Source organism: Octopus sinensis, linkage group LG14 (genome assembly GCF_006345805.1).
Source record: "Octopus sinensis linkage group LG14, ASM634580v1, whole genome shotgun sequence".
NCBI lineage: Eukaryota > Metazoa > Mollusca > Cephalopoda > Octopoda > Octopodidae > Octopus > Octopus sinensis.
In genome coordinates, this window is record NC_043010.1 from 17,980,417 (window position 1) to 17,995,389 (window position 14,973).

General features: G+C 39.7%; 1 protein-coding gene across 3 annotated transcripts in view; it reads left to right on the forward strand.

Moving 5' to 3' along the window:
- Window positions 1-14,973, forward strand: part of LOC115219038 (serine/threonine-protein phosphatase 6 regulatory ankyrin repeat subunit B) — a 47,601-nt gene that overhangs the window by 2,375 nt on the left and 30,253 nt on the right. Inside the window, exons 1-2 of one of the 3 annotated variants that reach the window (XM_036508703.1) lie at window positions 10,085-10,445; window positions 14,635-14,778. The exons of 1 other annotated variant lie outside the window; for it this stretch is intronic. In XM_036508703.1, the coding sequence (XP_036364596.1) occupies window positions 10,437-10,445; window positions 14,635-14,778 (153 nt within the window). In that variant the 5' untranslated portion in view covers window positions 10,085-10,436. Of the gene's footprint in view, window positions 1-10,084; window positions 10,446-14,634; window positions 14,779-14,973 lie in introns of those variants that run through there. One more of the 3 variants, XM_029789085.2, reaches the window with a different exon arrangement.

Genomic DNA, 14,973 nt, shown 5'->3' on the forward strand with positions numbered 1-14,973 from the left:
ATTGGATAATGGGGACCTAATCGCAACTCGAAGAAGACGTGGTGGCCACGGCTGGAATACCTTTCATCATATGATCGTTTAATTTCTTCTCAAATAACTTCCATTGTCATGCTTTGTATGTTAGTATAACTGGGATTAAATGATATCTCAAAACATGCTAAACGTATTTCATTACTACCCACAAGGGGCTAAACACAGAGGGGACAAACAAGGACAGACATACGGATTACGAAATACCGCTGAACATTTTGCCCAGACAAGTCATCTAAGGGAAGAGCTACATTAAACTTCTAACTGCTGTCCGACACACCTTTCATATTTATTAAGAATATATATTTATCGATGGAGTTAAAGTCTGGAAAACGAAAACATTTAATAATATATACTTTCACTGAAACATAACCGAGCAATTATCATACATCTGCTTATCTCCCTTCGCCTTCACTCTTCACTGCAGAGTCCCAAACAGTACGATTCATCCCTTTTAATGTTTGTAATTTAAGATGGCGGGAAAAGGGGAAATATTGAGGTACGAAGGATTTTGAAGAACGGCAGTATTTGATCCATCAGCTATTTGTTTTCGCTGCTGTTTTTAAAACTATGTTCTTGCAATACACTTTTATTTATTAAGTTTTGCTTGTAAGTAAATATGCTTACCATTTCGCTTTCCTTTCTTAATCTAACGTAGCATTAAAAAATGTTTTAATGATTCTCAAATAAACTCCCTCTCACGACTATTTTTTTTTTCTTCAAAACATTTCAAAATTTAGAGTTTTGAACTGTTTTGTTTTATGGGATTCAGGATTCTAAGCTTTTCGTCTTTTAAGCTTTCATTATTCTGACCCTCTTTACTCTTTTACTTGTTTCAGTCATTTGACTGCGGCCATGCCGGAGCACCGTCTTTAGCCGAGAAAATCGACCCCAGGACTTATTCTTTGTAAGCCTAGTACTTATTCTATCGGTCTCTTTTGCCGAAACGCCAAGTTACGGGGACGTAAACACACAAGCATCGGTTGTCAAACGATGTTGGGGGACATCGTTTATACGACGAGCTTCTTTCAGTTTCCGCCTGCCAAATCCACTCACAAGGCTTTGGTCGGTCCGAGACTATAGTAGATGACACTTTCCCAAGGTGCCACGCAGTGGGACTGAACCCGGAACCATGTGGTTGGTGAGCAAGCTACTTACCACACAGCCACTCCTTCGGGACTCTCTATATAACTTAGATATGTTTCGACAAAAGATTGACTCAGGCCATGTCTAACTTAATAGCACCACCTGATAGGATTAGCTAAATCCTTTTTTAAGTCAAGTTTTGTGGTATCATGGTCCATTCGTGTAGGGAGTTCTTGAGTGAGTTGTATTCAAATATAGGTGGCTTATCTGGTATTCCTTGAAGTAATTTGTCCAGATTCCGTTTAAAGGTGATGGGATCCTTTTTTCTTTGATCTGTTTTGGGACAATGTTAAATAAGGCAGGGCCTGTTAAGAAAAACGCATTGTGTTGCAGTGTATTTATGTATTGTGATCCTGAATTGGGTAGGGGACGTATGGCCCGTGGTCCTAGCCTTGGATGAATCTTGAAGCTAATGCTGAGGTCGTTTGGGCAATGCTGGTAGTATATTCTCTACATTGTGCAAATGTTATATCATTCACGGCGGCGTTGGAGAGAATAGAGTTCCAATGCTCTAAGTTGGTCCCAATAATTGAGATCAGTCATGCCCTTAATTCTTTTAGTGAATGACCTCTGGGGTGATTCGATTTTCAAGCTGTTTTGTTTTGTATGGGGAGACCACAAGGGGCAGCAGTATTCAAGGTGTGGTCGTACAAAGGAGGAGAAAAGAGGACTGATGACACCTTGTTCTCTGGATGGGAAGGTTCTTAGGATCCAGGAGCTCATCCTACGAGCTATATCGACCTTATTGTTGATGTGGGCACTCCAGCTGAGATTGTTATCAACTCCTAGGTTGCTGGTATTAGATGCTACAATACATACATAGAGGGTACGATGAGTAAATTGTTGCCAGTTCATATTTTTAGTTTTGCGCATGTGCATTGTTTTTGATTTTGTCGACTACACAGTGGGTCCATTCAGGGTTTCAAGGCAGAATTGGAAGCACAAGTTATCAGCCTTTCTGAATATGAAGCATAAACTCCTTAACCATGGAGGGTGTGTGTGCTCTGAGAAAGCACCCAATAGACTATGTAAAGCAGTTGGCATTAGGAAAGGCATCCAGCAATGGAAGCCATGCTACAACAAGCTCGGGTCACAATGCAATCCTCGGGTTTGTTAGCTGTTCTTGAATTACCCATCCTATCCCAGCATGAAGAGCAGATGTTGAATGATTATGATGATGATCATGTGTGTGTTGTTAATGTGAGGGTAATTGAGAAAGAATGAAATAAATACACTCTTTTGTCATTCGGTAAGTAATGAGAGTGAGCAAGACATAGATAAATAGAAAGTGACAGTGTAGAGAAAGAAGCGACATGAAGTTGATAGAGATTATTAGAGAGAGAGAATAAGCAGAGGTAGGCGAGGAAGGAGTGGAAATGTTTATAGGTGTAAGAGCAGGAGTGAGGTGATGAGGTGGGGGTTGAGGCAGATATTTCTGTCTAGTTTTATAACACTGTCACTCACCATCCCTACTACCGCCTCCACAACAACAACAACAAAATCCATTTCCCAATCTAATAACAGTGTAATCAATATTGAGATTTATCTATTTACATCTAAACCATGAAGGTTTCAAATCTGTGTTAATCCTAAATCTTCAGCAGTTGGCTGTAGCACACTCACTACAGTGACAACAACAACACTTGAAAAAGAAACTTTAGTAGAAGGCCACAAAATCATAATAGGAACGACAGAGTCCAATTAAATCAACCCTTGTACATGGCAGGGTTTTGAGGGCCCTTTTTTATTGATTCCAGGAGAGATGTAAGACAAAATCAACCACGGCAAAATTTGAACTCAGTCTGTTGAAAAATGCTACTAAACGGTGCAATATATTTATTCAAGCATTCTAGATTGCTCTGGGTTTTTTTTTTAGATATAATAAGCCTTCTTTAGTGATACCTAGTGTTTTAATAAATGTACTGATTTGGCAATGTTCTAGAGAGACTGCATCTGAGTCAGTGGTGCTCAACAGATTTTTACCTGTGATGGTTCTGGTGCCATGTAAAAAAACACTCAGTCCCCTCTGTGAGGTGGGTGGTGTTAGGAAGGGCATCCAGCTGTAAAAGCTTTGCCAAAACAGACAGGGAAACCTGGTGCAGTCTTCTGCCTAGCCAGCCCCTGTCAAACCATCCAACACATGCCAGCATGGAAAAACGGACCTTAAATGATGATGATGATTACTAATTTACTCTGGTGGACCTCCATTACCACTCACAGTTAAAAAAACTAAATTCTATAGACATTTTTTCCAAAATTCCTCTTTTGCTTTTCAGACATTGATTTTTGCGTAGACTGACCCATGTAAAACTTCAGAGAAGAAAGAAACCTTTGCTGTTTCTTGCAATAAATACATCTATAGCAAAACCTTTTCATGGACCCTTGATATACTACTATGGATCCCCAATTCACCATTTTGCTCGTGTGGACCCCTAAAAATCTTATAAGGATCCTGGTTGTGAACCACTGGATACAGAAGGACCTCCCTCTAGGAGTCATCTTATATTCCAAGGGTATATAAGACCCTGTCCAACTGTCATTCTCAACTTATAGATGAACTTAGAGTGGTCCCCTACCTTTTAAATTCACTTGAGGATAGCACCTCCCTCTCAGCTTTCACCTTCCTTTTCAAGTGAAACTTGCTACAGTTGAGAGCTTGACCAAAGAGGAAAGTATTTGCCCTTAACCCTTTCAGCCTTGTCCACTTTGTAACTTCTTTTGCTGTAGTCACCACACAGGCTTGGGGCAATCATCATCATCACCATCATCGACTTGGCTTATCTATCCAAATCTATCTCATGCACGACTACTGTTGTTTGACATTATGCTGCAAGTCAGCAATTCTTTGAACTTTTGACTTGGATTTTTTTATTATTATTATTATTATTATTATTACTCCAGTTATGGTCTCTAGTGACAACTTTGTTTTGGCCCTGTTGCATAATGAGGTTTCTGAATCTTCTCAAATCTATGCCTGGAGGAGGTACAGCAATCCCTCGCCGTATCGCGGTTCACCTATTTAAGCCTACGTTGATTCCCCCGTGGTGTTGTTTTGCATTTATAATAAAATAAATATATAAAAATAATAACAATAAAAAATATACAGTACTGTTTCTACTTCATGGATTTTCACCTCTTGTGGGTGATTTTGGAACATAACACCCATAATAGTTGAGGGATTACTGTGGAGGTTTGTGTGTGCATGAGGTTCCTCCTTTTTGTTGTGGGCAGAGAAATTTCAAATGGCTGGTGTTACCATACATATGGCACCTTGAACTTTTGTCTTCTTTCGTAACATACAGTTGGTGCTCATTTGGGAGCTCTATAAAGAGTAGAATGTTGTCAGAGTTTTCTGGTCTAACATGGATGAAGACCTTGTTGTTGTTTGTTCCTTCTCAAGCCATGCGTGTCACATAAGGGCTGGTTTCCTTGGCATATAGGTTCCCCGCCTGGACGGGACACCAGTCCGTCGCAGGTGAGCTGCAGGATGCAGGAGGAAAGAGTGAGAGAAAGTTGTGACAAAAGAGTCAGCAGAAGTTCACCATTACCTTCTGCCGGAGCCGCGTGGAGCTTAGGTGTTTCGCTCATAAACACACACATTACCCGGTCTGAGATTCGAATTCACGATCCCTCGACCACGAGTCGGCTGCTTTAACTACTAGGCTATGTGCCTCCATGGATGAGGACTTGCAACCCTCTGATAGATCCGTTTTCCTGGTGACGCTTTTTAATGTCTGGAAATGAGTTCCTTCTAGAACAATACACACCACCATTCACCAGATGTTCAATTCTGGTAGTACATCCCATACTTTTATTTTTATTAATTACCTGCCTTTCTATATTAAAATGAGGACAAAATCCTCACTCTTGCTTGAGACAGTTGAATGCCTCAGAGACTATGCTTCTAAAAGGAGTCTTACTGTGATGCTGCCATTCTAGTTTTTGGTTCTACAAATGAAGTGAGTATCACATAATATTCCTCTCAATTACTTCTCCATTTGGCCATACTTCTCCATTTCTGCTTTTAACTCACAATGGTATATATTATGCTTCTATTGGCCATTCTTTGTCTTGAAGCTCTAAGTGCCAATGTGGCTCTCCTGTTGTCAGTACAGACAAGTTCTTACACTTAAGTGAGTGTGCTTCTTCTCCATACATTATGCAGTTGTTTGGGGTTTCTTTTTTTTTTTTTTGGCCTTTGTTGTGCTTTTAGTTAAATTGCTGCTGGATCTAAGTGAAATCAGCCATGGTTGTGGGTGTGGTGGTGGGTATTATTTGTATTGTTATAGTTTGTCATCTTTGAAACCATGAATCTTGGCAAATGTTCGTTATATTCCCATGTGATTCCAATGTTCTTGTTGCTGGTGTTGTTATCATTTATGCTGCCTCTGTTACTGTCACTGTTTTTTTGTTTTTTTTTCTCTCGATATTTTATACAGTTGTCTTTCTTCTTGGTGCTCTTTAATGCTTTTATTATTTTGGGGGTAGTTGCTGCTTCATTTACCACAAATACTCTGGTTGCCTTCTTTGGGTGTCAAAGAATCTATAGAAAGTGGTGCTGTGATGACGATAGTATCTCTATTCCCAAATCAACCCAATCTGGATGATGGCCTCTGAGCATTACAAGTGGATGTGTAAGAAGCTTTTCTTTTGGAAAAACTTCCTCTAAATGAATGCTTTGTTAACAGAGAAACTCCGCTTTCCATATTGGTCAGTCTTTCAATAAGATTGTCAAGAAGGAACAGAGTGAATATAACAAAATATATGAAACACACAGACACACAGAATTCTGTGATGTTCAGGGCAAATACCAATAATGATAATAATAATAATAAGAGCACTCAGAGAGCACAAATCTCCGCCAAGGCAACAGCAGCGTCCTCTCAACAATTAGCCAGAGATGATTTTTAAAATGAGAATATCTGAAATAAATTCAACTGCTCTCACAAATGAGAATACTAAAAATGAACCCAACCACTCTCGAAAATTAAGTAAAGAAACATGGAAAATAATCCAGAATCCTTGTCTGGTACTGAATTGATCCCAAAATCTAATCAGTTCTTGCCAGTCATGAAGTCAAACATCCCTGAAAGTTTCATTCGAATCCATCCAGCAATTCTTGAGATATCTTGTCCATGGACAAACAATCACACATAACTGAAAACAATACCTCTACCTTCCCTATGGTAGAGGTAATGATAATAATAATAATAATAATTTCATCCTTTAGGAGGAACAGTTGATTGTTCCTTCTCAAGCCATACCTAGCTCATAAGGGCTGGTTTCCCAGTTTCCTTGGCATATGGGTTCCCCTCCTGGACAGGTGAGCCGCAAGATGCAGGAGGAAAGAGTGAGAGAAAGTTGTAGCGAAAGAGTCAGCAGAAGTTCGCCATTACCTTCTGCTGGAGACATGTGGAGCTTAGGTGTTTCGCTCATAAACATATCGTCCAGTCTGAAATTCAAACCCGCAATCCCTCGACCGCGAGTCTGCTGCTCTAACCACTAGGCCATGTGCCTCCACAAAATGTTCCTTCTCAAGCCATGCCAGGCTCATAAGGGCCGGTTTCCCAGTTTCAGTAGCGTAGAAATTCCCCCACCTGGACAGGACACCGGTCTGTCACAGGATTTCTCATTTTTGCCAGCTAAGTGGATTGGAGCTACGTGAAAATGAAGTGTTTTGCTCAAGAACACAATGCATCGCCCAGTCTAGGAATCGAAACCACAACCTTACAATCATGAGTTCAACACCCTAACCACTAAGCCATGCACAATAATAATAATAAGGGTTTCTAATTCTGGCACAAGGTCAGCAATTTCAGCAGGGTGGGGGTGGTAAGTTGACTACATCGATCTTAGTACTCAACTGGTACTTCTTTTATCGACTTTGAAAGGATGAAAGCAAAGTCAACCTCAGCAGAATTTGAACTCAGATCGTTAAGTTGTAAGAAATGTTGCTAAGCATTTTGTCTGGCACAGTAACAATTCTGTCGGCTTTCAATAAAATAAGTACTAGTTGAGCACTGAGGCTGAAGTAATTGACTTACCCCCTCCTCTTGAAATTGTTTGCCTTGTGCCAAAATTTGGAGCCAATATCTGTCGTTCTATAATGCCATAGGGTTGGATAGATATCACATTTTGGTAGCTGTCTTTGATAATCTAAGAGTCAGGCCTCACACCTTGCCACATCTTAATTTGCGACAAATATCTTTCATTAAGCACTTATAATCTATTTAGATCACATTCTTCATCAATTCAGATCATATATTTAACACAGGTGCAAGTGTGGCTGTGTGGTAAGAAGCTTGCTTCCCAACCATATTGTTCTGGGCTCAGTCCCACTGTGTGGCACCTTGGGCAACTGTCTTTTACTATAGCCTCAGGCCAACCAAAGCTTTGTGAGTGGATTTGGTAGATGGAAACTGAAAGAAGCCCATCATATATATATACATATATGTATGTTTGTGTGTCTGTGTTTGTCCCCACACCATCGTCTGACAACTGATGTTGGTGTGTTTACGTACCTGTAACTTAGCAGTTTGGAAAAAAGAAATGATAGAATAAGTACCAGGCTTACAAAGAATATGTCCTGGGGTTGATTTCTTCAACTACCACCCTTTAAGGTAGTGCTCCAGTATGGCCACAATCAAATGGCTGAAACAAGTAAAAATAGCAAAAAAAAGATCTTAATGCCAGTGCTGTCAATTCTCTTAAATACATCTCCACTAATCTTCTTCACACACTCCCTCACCTCCCCTCTATCCTATATTTCAGTAATAATAATGATGGGGGTTGGGGGCTGATTGGCCCATGGTCTGTGGTAAAAAATGTTCTTTACTTTTGATTGACAAGATTCCTAGAAACGGTGTCTTGATAGAAACACAGGTGATTGCACAACCTTACACAGCCTCGAGAAAAGTGTAATGCAAAATGAAAACTTTCTAAATAATGGTGAGAGCAATACTGGAACCAGTAGTGAAGTTGTTGCATCTTGCATGAATGGTGTGGAAAGGCAGTTGTGTTGTGGTTGTCATCCGGAACCTGCCAAACTAAGTGAAAGAACTAAGCAGACCAGTGATGAAGTGTTGTATCCTGGGCACAACCACATGGAGGGGTTTCAGAAAAGAAAGGTATCTGGAAAGACATTGGAGTCTTTGAGTTGTCTGAAGAATGGCTTGCAGGACAAGCTTTGGCAATAAAGAAGAATGGCTGTCTTTCCAAAGTGGAAATTGAAACAATCAAGAGAGAGATAGGAAGCAGTGAAAATGACATTATTCCTGGTGAATCTTCAGAAGATAATTCTAACAGGATTGCACAGATTTGGAAGTAGAACCAGTGGGAGAATAAAGTGCCCAAAGCAGAGAATGAATCCTCAACAAAACACATGCAGACGACATTGAAGAGTAAAATCCAGCTAATGGAGGAAGTTTGGGACAAAATGCAAAATGGGGTCCAGAATAATCTACCTAAGACACACAGACAGAAAGAAGATGAAAGAGAAAGCCAAAAAATGCAGGGGGAATTATTTACTACATATTCAAACTCTCCCTTTCCCTCCTAAATTCAGCTGCCCCAGGCCTTCTCTTGAAACAGATCAAGAAATTACTTAGCTGGATGGTATATTGGCCCAGATGAAGTAAAAGGATTTTGGTATAAGACCATGATGAGTGGCCAAGACATGCTAGCAGAGATGTTGGACCAATGCTTACAACAGTGACTTGTTCCTTATTGGCTCTGTGAAGAGAGAAGGGACACATACATGGCCTTGCTATTTGCTTTTGAGCCAAATTAACTAACTACTAACTAACTAACTAACTAACTAACATATTTGAGATAAGGAAAAACAGGGGAAAATGTCAGGAACTGTCACCCAACCACCTGTTTCCTAATAGTGTGGAAAATATTCACAGGAATTATTTTCTACAGAGATATATGACCACCGAGAAGCAAAGCGCCCTCTACCTAAAAAGATAAAAGGTTGCAGAAAGAAATACAGTGGCACCAATCACCAACTTCTGAGAGATAAACTGATTTTCAGAAATGCTAAAGGAGACAAGTTGGACTGACTCTACTGGTGTGAGTCAACAACAAGAAGGCCTTTGCTATGGTTCCTTCACTTGTGGACCAGCAAATGTCTGGATCTCTCCAAAATTGATCCAAAGATAAAGAATGTGATTAAAAGTAGTTTGAAATCCTTGAGAACTGAGGTAACATCTTGTGAAATATTCCTTGGTTAAAATAAATTGTCATATCTTTCAAGGCAATAGCACATCACCTATTCATATTATTGCTGATAATCAGATGGACTATGGTCAGAGACTGAACACATTGACCTACGACCCATTGACAGCCAGGTGGACTGGGGTTTCAGACTAAACCATATTGATCTGATACCTATTCCTTCTGATACTTCGGTGAACTGTGATAGAATCAGTCACAACTTTAATGCCTTTTGCCACAGATCTGGTTGATCAAGTCTGACCTGGGGCTAAATACCATTGACAGCAGCTCTCTATAAATCTAAGGTCTCATGCTTCATAATATCTTATCTGAAACAGAATCTATGTGGTTCAAGTTTCTTATTTTTGTCTGATCTCAACAGTGAAGCTTAAACTTAATAAGCTGGATTATCCAAAAGCGTGTTTTAATCAAAAGATTATCAGTTATGAAATGTTGTTGCAGGTCACATGCTGTAAACAATTTCAAAGTTAGCAGCCAGATAAACAAATTCCTTCGGCTTCTTGTCATTCTCAGTTGCCAAGACAACATACTCCTGGTCATTCTATGCTCCCTGGATGAAGAAAAGACTTCTGAAATTCTCTGTTGCCTGGACAAATACACCTTTGGTCATTCTCAACTCCCTGGACAACATACTTCTGGTCATTCTATGCTCCCTGGATGAAAAAAAAAACATCTGAAATTCTCTGTTGCCTGGACAAATACACTTTTAGTCATTCTCAACTCTCTGGACAAAATACTTCTGGTCAAGCAATTCTTCTAAACTTCACTAACCACAGAGTTCTGATTCGTTTTCTGTTCTTGTCTGTGGCATCTGGTTTGCTATCAAGATTGTTTTACAAATTGGAAAATACTTTTATATGAGCTGACTTCCGTCAGATTTGAAACTGTGGCTCATTACTTCCCTTCTGTTGTACAAGTTTTAGTGTTTCCTCCGATCTACAGGTCTTTGGTTTCAATACTCCAACTATCTTCTTTGGCCAACAGAAACCTGATTCACTTCACTTTAGCATCTGTTTTCCACAATGATTCAAGTAGGTTCATATTCTTCTGAAATCTAATTTAAGCCATTGTTATAATGAAACTTGTGGTGTAATATTTATATTGATTATGCTAATGAAATACTAATTGTATCTTATCTAATTGTATGTGTATGTGTTTATGTGCATTTATATATGTGTGTACATGTATGTTTATATATGTATGTGTGTATAAAGATATATGCATATATGTGTGCATGTGTGTTTATGTGTATATATGCATAGGTGTCGAAAATGTGATGTTTGGTCAATAACTGATGAAGGGTGGGTGTATCCACATCCTTTGTGTGTTCTTTTGACATCGTCCTGCATCACATTTCACTTGTGTGTGTGTGTGTGTACGAGGGGGTACCCAGAAGTAACCAGAAATGTTCTCTGTGGGACAAGCCAGTTCAGGCTTCCTCCACTAGAAGCCATTTGATGCAACCCCCTCGTATATGTGTGTGTGTGTATTCTATCATCTTTTGTAGGCATCATCCTTTTTTAACACTTTTTTTTTTAACCATAGATTAATGAGTTCCACCTGAATTAGATAATTATTCACTTCTACTAATTATTTAATATCCACTTGCCTAAACAAGGCAGGTTTTAGATTCTTCAACTTTATCCTTAGTATTGTCTGATACCAGATCTTATAACTATATTCATTAATATCCTTTAGACATTATTTAAGCAATTACATATGTGGTTATATGAGTTTTAATATGTTATATAATATTGCTCCTGTAGTTACCCCTCATACCCTCCTAACTTGATCATCTTTTCACCCTCATTATTAATGTTTTCCTGAGTCCTTCATGGACAGACTTGCACTCAATTGGAAATCTTTTGGCTTTTCCTATCTTTTCTCTTCAATTATTCTTATTTTTCTTCAATATTCCACCCTACAATACATCCTCATAGCTTCATACAATCTGCTGAGTCACCATGTTGTCTTAGCCCACCTCTTGTTCGTCATAGTCCTCCTGGCAATAATGGGGAAATATAAGACTGGCTACCTCTGAGATCTCTTCTATGCTGATGACCTTGTTCTTATAGCTGATTCACTACCAGAACTAGAGAAGAATTTCCAGGTGTAGAAGTAAGGTCTAGAATCAAAGGGACTTAGAGTTTATTTAGTAAAAACCAAAGTCTTTGTAAGTAGGAAAATGGACAAGTCACAAATCCCTTCGGGGAGATGGCCCTGTTCGATGTGTAGAAAAGGTATAGGTAGAAACTTCATAGGATGTACACAGGTCAAGCTATGGCCATATAAGAGGTGCAGCAATATCAGAGGGAGGTTAATAGGGAACATAGTCTTTGTGTGTGGGAGATGTACAGGTACAATAAACACTAGAAATGTAAAGAAAATAGACTCTCCATCAAATACCAGGTGGGAATACCTAGAAGTAATTGATAGCTTCTGTTATCTAGGTGACCAAATCAGCAGTAGAGGTGGCTGCTTGTATAAGAATAGGCTGGGCAAAGTTCAGAGAGCTCCTACCTCTGTTGGTAACAAAGGGCCTCTCCTTCAGAATGAATGGCAGACTGTGTGTGAACAACCATGCTCCATAACAGTGAATCATTGGCTTTGTATGGATGAGAACCGTTGTATAAAGAAGCACTGATCTCTAACTGTGGAGGGAACCTGTGGAAAAGATAGATCCAGGAACCTCACAGACGTGATTACTAATGACTGAGACATTTGGCGATATGCTGTGCTTGATAAGATTCATGAAGCCAAGAGAAACCAAAGTCATGACCGTTGCCAGTATCATGCAAATGGCACGTAAAAAGCACCCATTACACTCTTGGAGTGGTTGCCATTAGGAAGGGCATCCAGCTGTAGAAACCAAATCCAAATCAGACTGGAACCTGATGTAGCTCTCCAGCTTATCAGTTCCAGTCCAACCCATGCCAGCATGGAAAGTGAATGTTCAATGATGATGTAGCTACTTCTCCATCCCTCTACTTTATGTATTCTTTGTTATCTCCCTTTTTTCTTGTCCCCCACACCCACCTCTAATGTTATTTTGATTATGCTCTTTTAAACCTTCCTTCTGTTACCTACCCTATTGTTTTCCGTCCCCACTCTCTTTCCCCTTGTCACAATAAGGCTTTCTATTTATAGATATTATCTTCAACAGCCAAATTTATTCCTTCTGATGATGGCGTATAGGTGACACTACACTTGTAACTTAAATTTGTGTTATTCCATTTACATTTGCTAACACCAGTTTAGTACATGTATATATGCACACGATATCCATGACTACATTCATTGATCACCAACTCTCAGAAACAGCTGTAAAGGATGACTTTGGTTTCTCTTCTTCCCCTTTATCTGTGTTATTAATGTATGAAATCTCTGGACATCTACCTATCGGTGAAGAACTCTCATGGACCTTTTTTCTGCTTGCTTTCTGTTTCATAATATTTATACTCACTTTTATATAACAAATTAATAAATGTAAAGCATTGGTGCTGGCACCACATAAAATGTATTGGTAATGGTTCCACATAAAGAACATCCAGTTCACTCTGTAGAGTGGTTGGTGTTAGGAAAGGCATCCAGCTGTAGAAACCAAGCCAGAACAGATGATGGAACCAGGTGTGGCTCCTGGCTTTGTCAGCTCTTGTCAAACCATTCCAACCCATGCCAGCATGGAAAACGGATGTTACATGGTGATGATGATGAACTGATGCCATTAACAGCTTGCATTTCGCACATCTTCATATCCTAAGTTCAAATTCTGCCCAGGTCGACTTTGCCTTTCATCCTTTCAGGGTCAATAAAATAAGTACCAGTTGAATACTGTGGTCAATGTAATTGACTTACCCCCTCCCCTAATTTGCTGACCTTGTGCCAAAATTTGAAATCATTATAAATCAATAAATGTGTGTGTGTGTGTACATATTAAACATTTAAATTGGTTCAAAAATGTTTGGCATGTAAAAAAGCCATTTTCGCTGCAGTTTGCCATGGAGAAAAACTCCCACTTTAAGCGACAAGTGTCAAAATACCAAGTCATTTCACGGCAGCCCCTGATGGAATGATAAAGGCATGTCAAGCTGTTTGGCTATCATTAGCTTGGCATAATACAAGAGAGATTAACCCTGAAGTGACTGTGGAAGTCATTGCTTCCTTCCATCCACCCCTGGACATAGAAAAGTGGAGATGTGTATGATGTTAAAATGTTGGAGGTTGAGAAAGTATAGTTGGTGGTGATGGTGATATAGCAATGGTCAGTGGGGGGAATGTCCAGTGTTAATGGATTTGATGTTCATGTGTTTGGTGGGGTTAGAGGAGGGAACAGCAATAGAGGTGGGGGTGGAGTTGCTGGTGTTGGTTGAGGAGGTGGAGGTGATGGTGTGATGGTAGGGAAAGAATTGCAAAGGGGAGAATGGAGTAGATGCTGCAGACATGTGAATATCTCTCTATATATAAACAGCAAAATGTGTGTGTGTAATAAAAATTTTTCAGTTAGAGGGCTCGCACTTTCTATGGTCATTCAAAACCGTCCAAGGGTGGTCGTGCACATCTTTACATTTCCCCAGTCACCCCGCAAAGCCATTAAAAAATCAATAGAAGTGACTTTTTTGTGAATTTTCTATCCAAAACCCAATCAAAATGCCCGAAACTTGATACACCAATTGAATGCCAGCTAGCTGTATGTGATTGGTCGGAGATTTGGACAGTACTCGCGTGTATGTGTGCACGCACGCAGCTGTATATGCATGCACTAGCACTATGACCCGGCAACGCCGGGTCATAGTGCTACTCACAGATAATTCTTTTTCAGAATGAGGAATATTGAAGTAGATGAAGCTATAAATAATAGCATGTAAATAGGGGGTTAAAAATCCCTTTGGATAGGAAAAGTTGAAGGCTGCCTGTGCGACTTGAGCCCATATCTCCTGTGAACATGACAGGTGTTCCATCATTTGATGGGTAACCTTTGACTGTTTATAGTTTGCTGTATCTCACTTGTCTCATCAGAATGGGTTTATATGTATACAGGTGTATGCATATGTGGCTACTCACATTTGTACACATGTGTGTTGGTTCTGAAGACATCTCATCTGTTACTTCTCATATTTCTGTATGTATGTGCATATATGTGTGTGTATATGTGTGTGTGTGTGTGTGTACACAAATGTGTGTTGCTGTCCCCTATCTCACCTATGTTCTGTCATCCATCAGATGAAGATGATGAGCTGCGTCCAGTCCCCTGATTTAAAGGAAGATGCTCAGGACCATAGTGGAAACCCTGAACCCCGGGGCACTGATACGACTCTCACCCCTATGATGACCTCTTCAGAATTTCTGCTGAACTACGACCTCCAGGTAAGTCCTTATTAATAGAAATGAGTCAACTAGAAAGCTGTGTGAACAGAAGATATATATATATATATAGATTGTTGTGACCATCAAGGGGCAGCTGATGTCAGAATTGATAGGGCACCGGGTAAAATGTCTTTAGATTGGTTGTTGCCACCAGTTCTGTTCTGGTTTTATCTTTCATCCTTCTGGAATCAATAA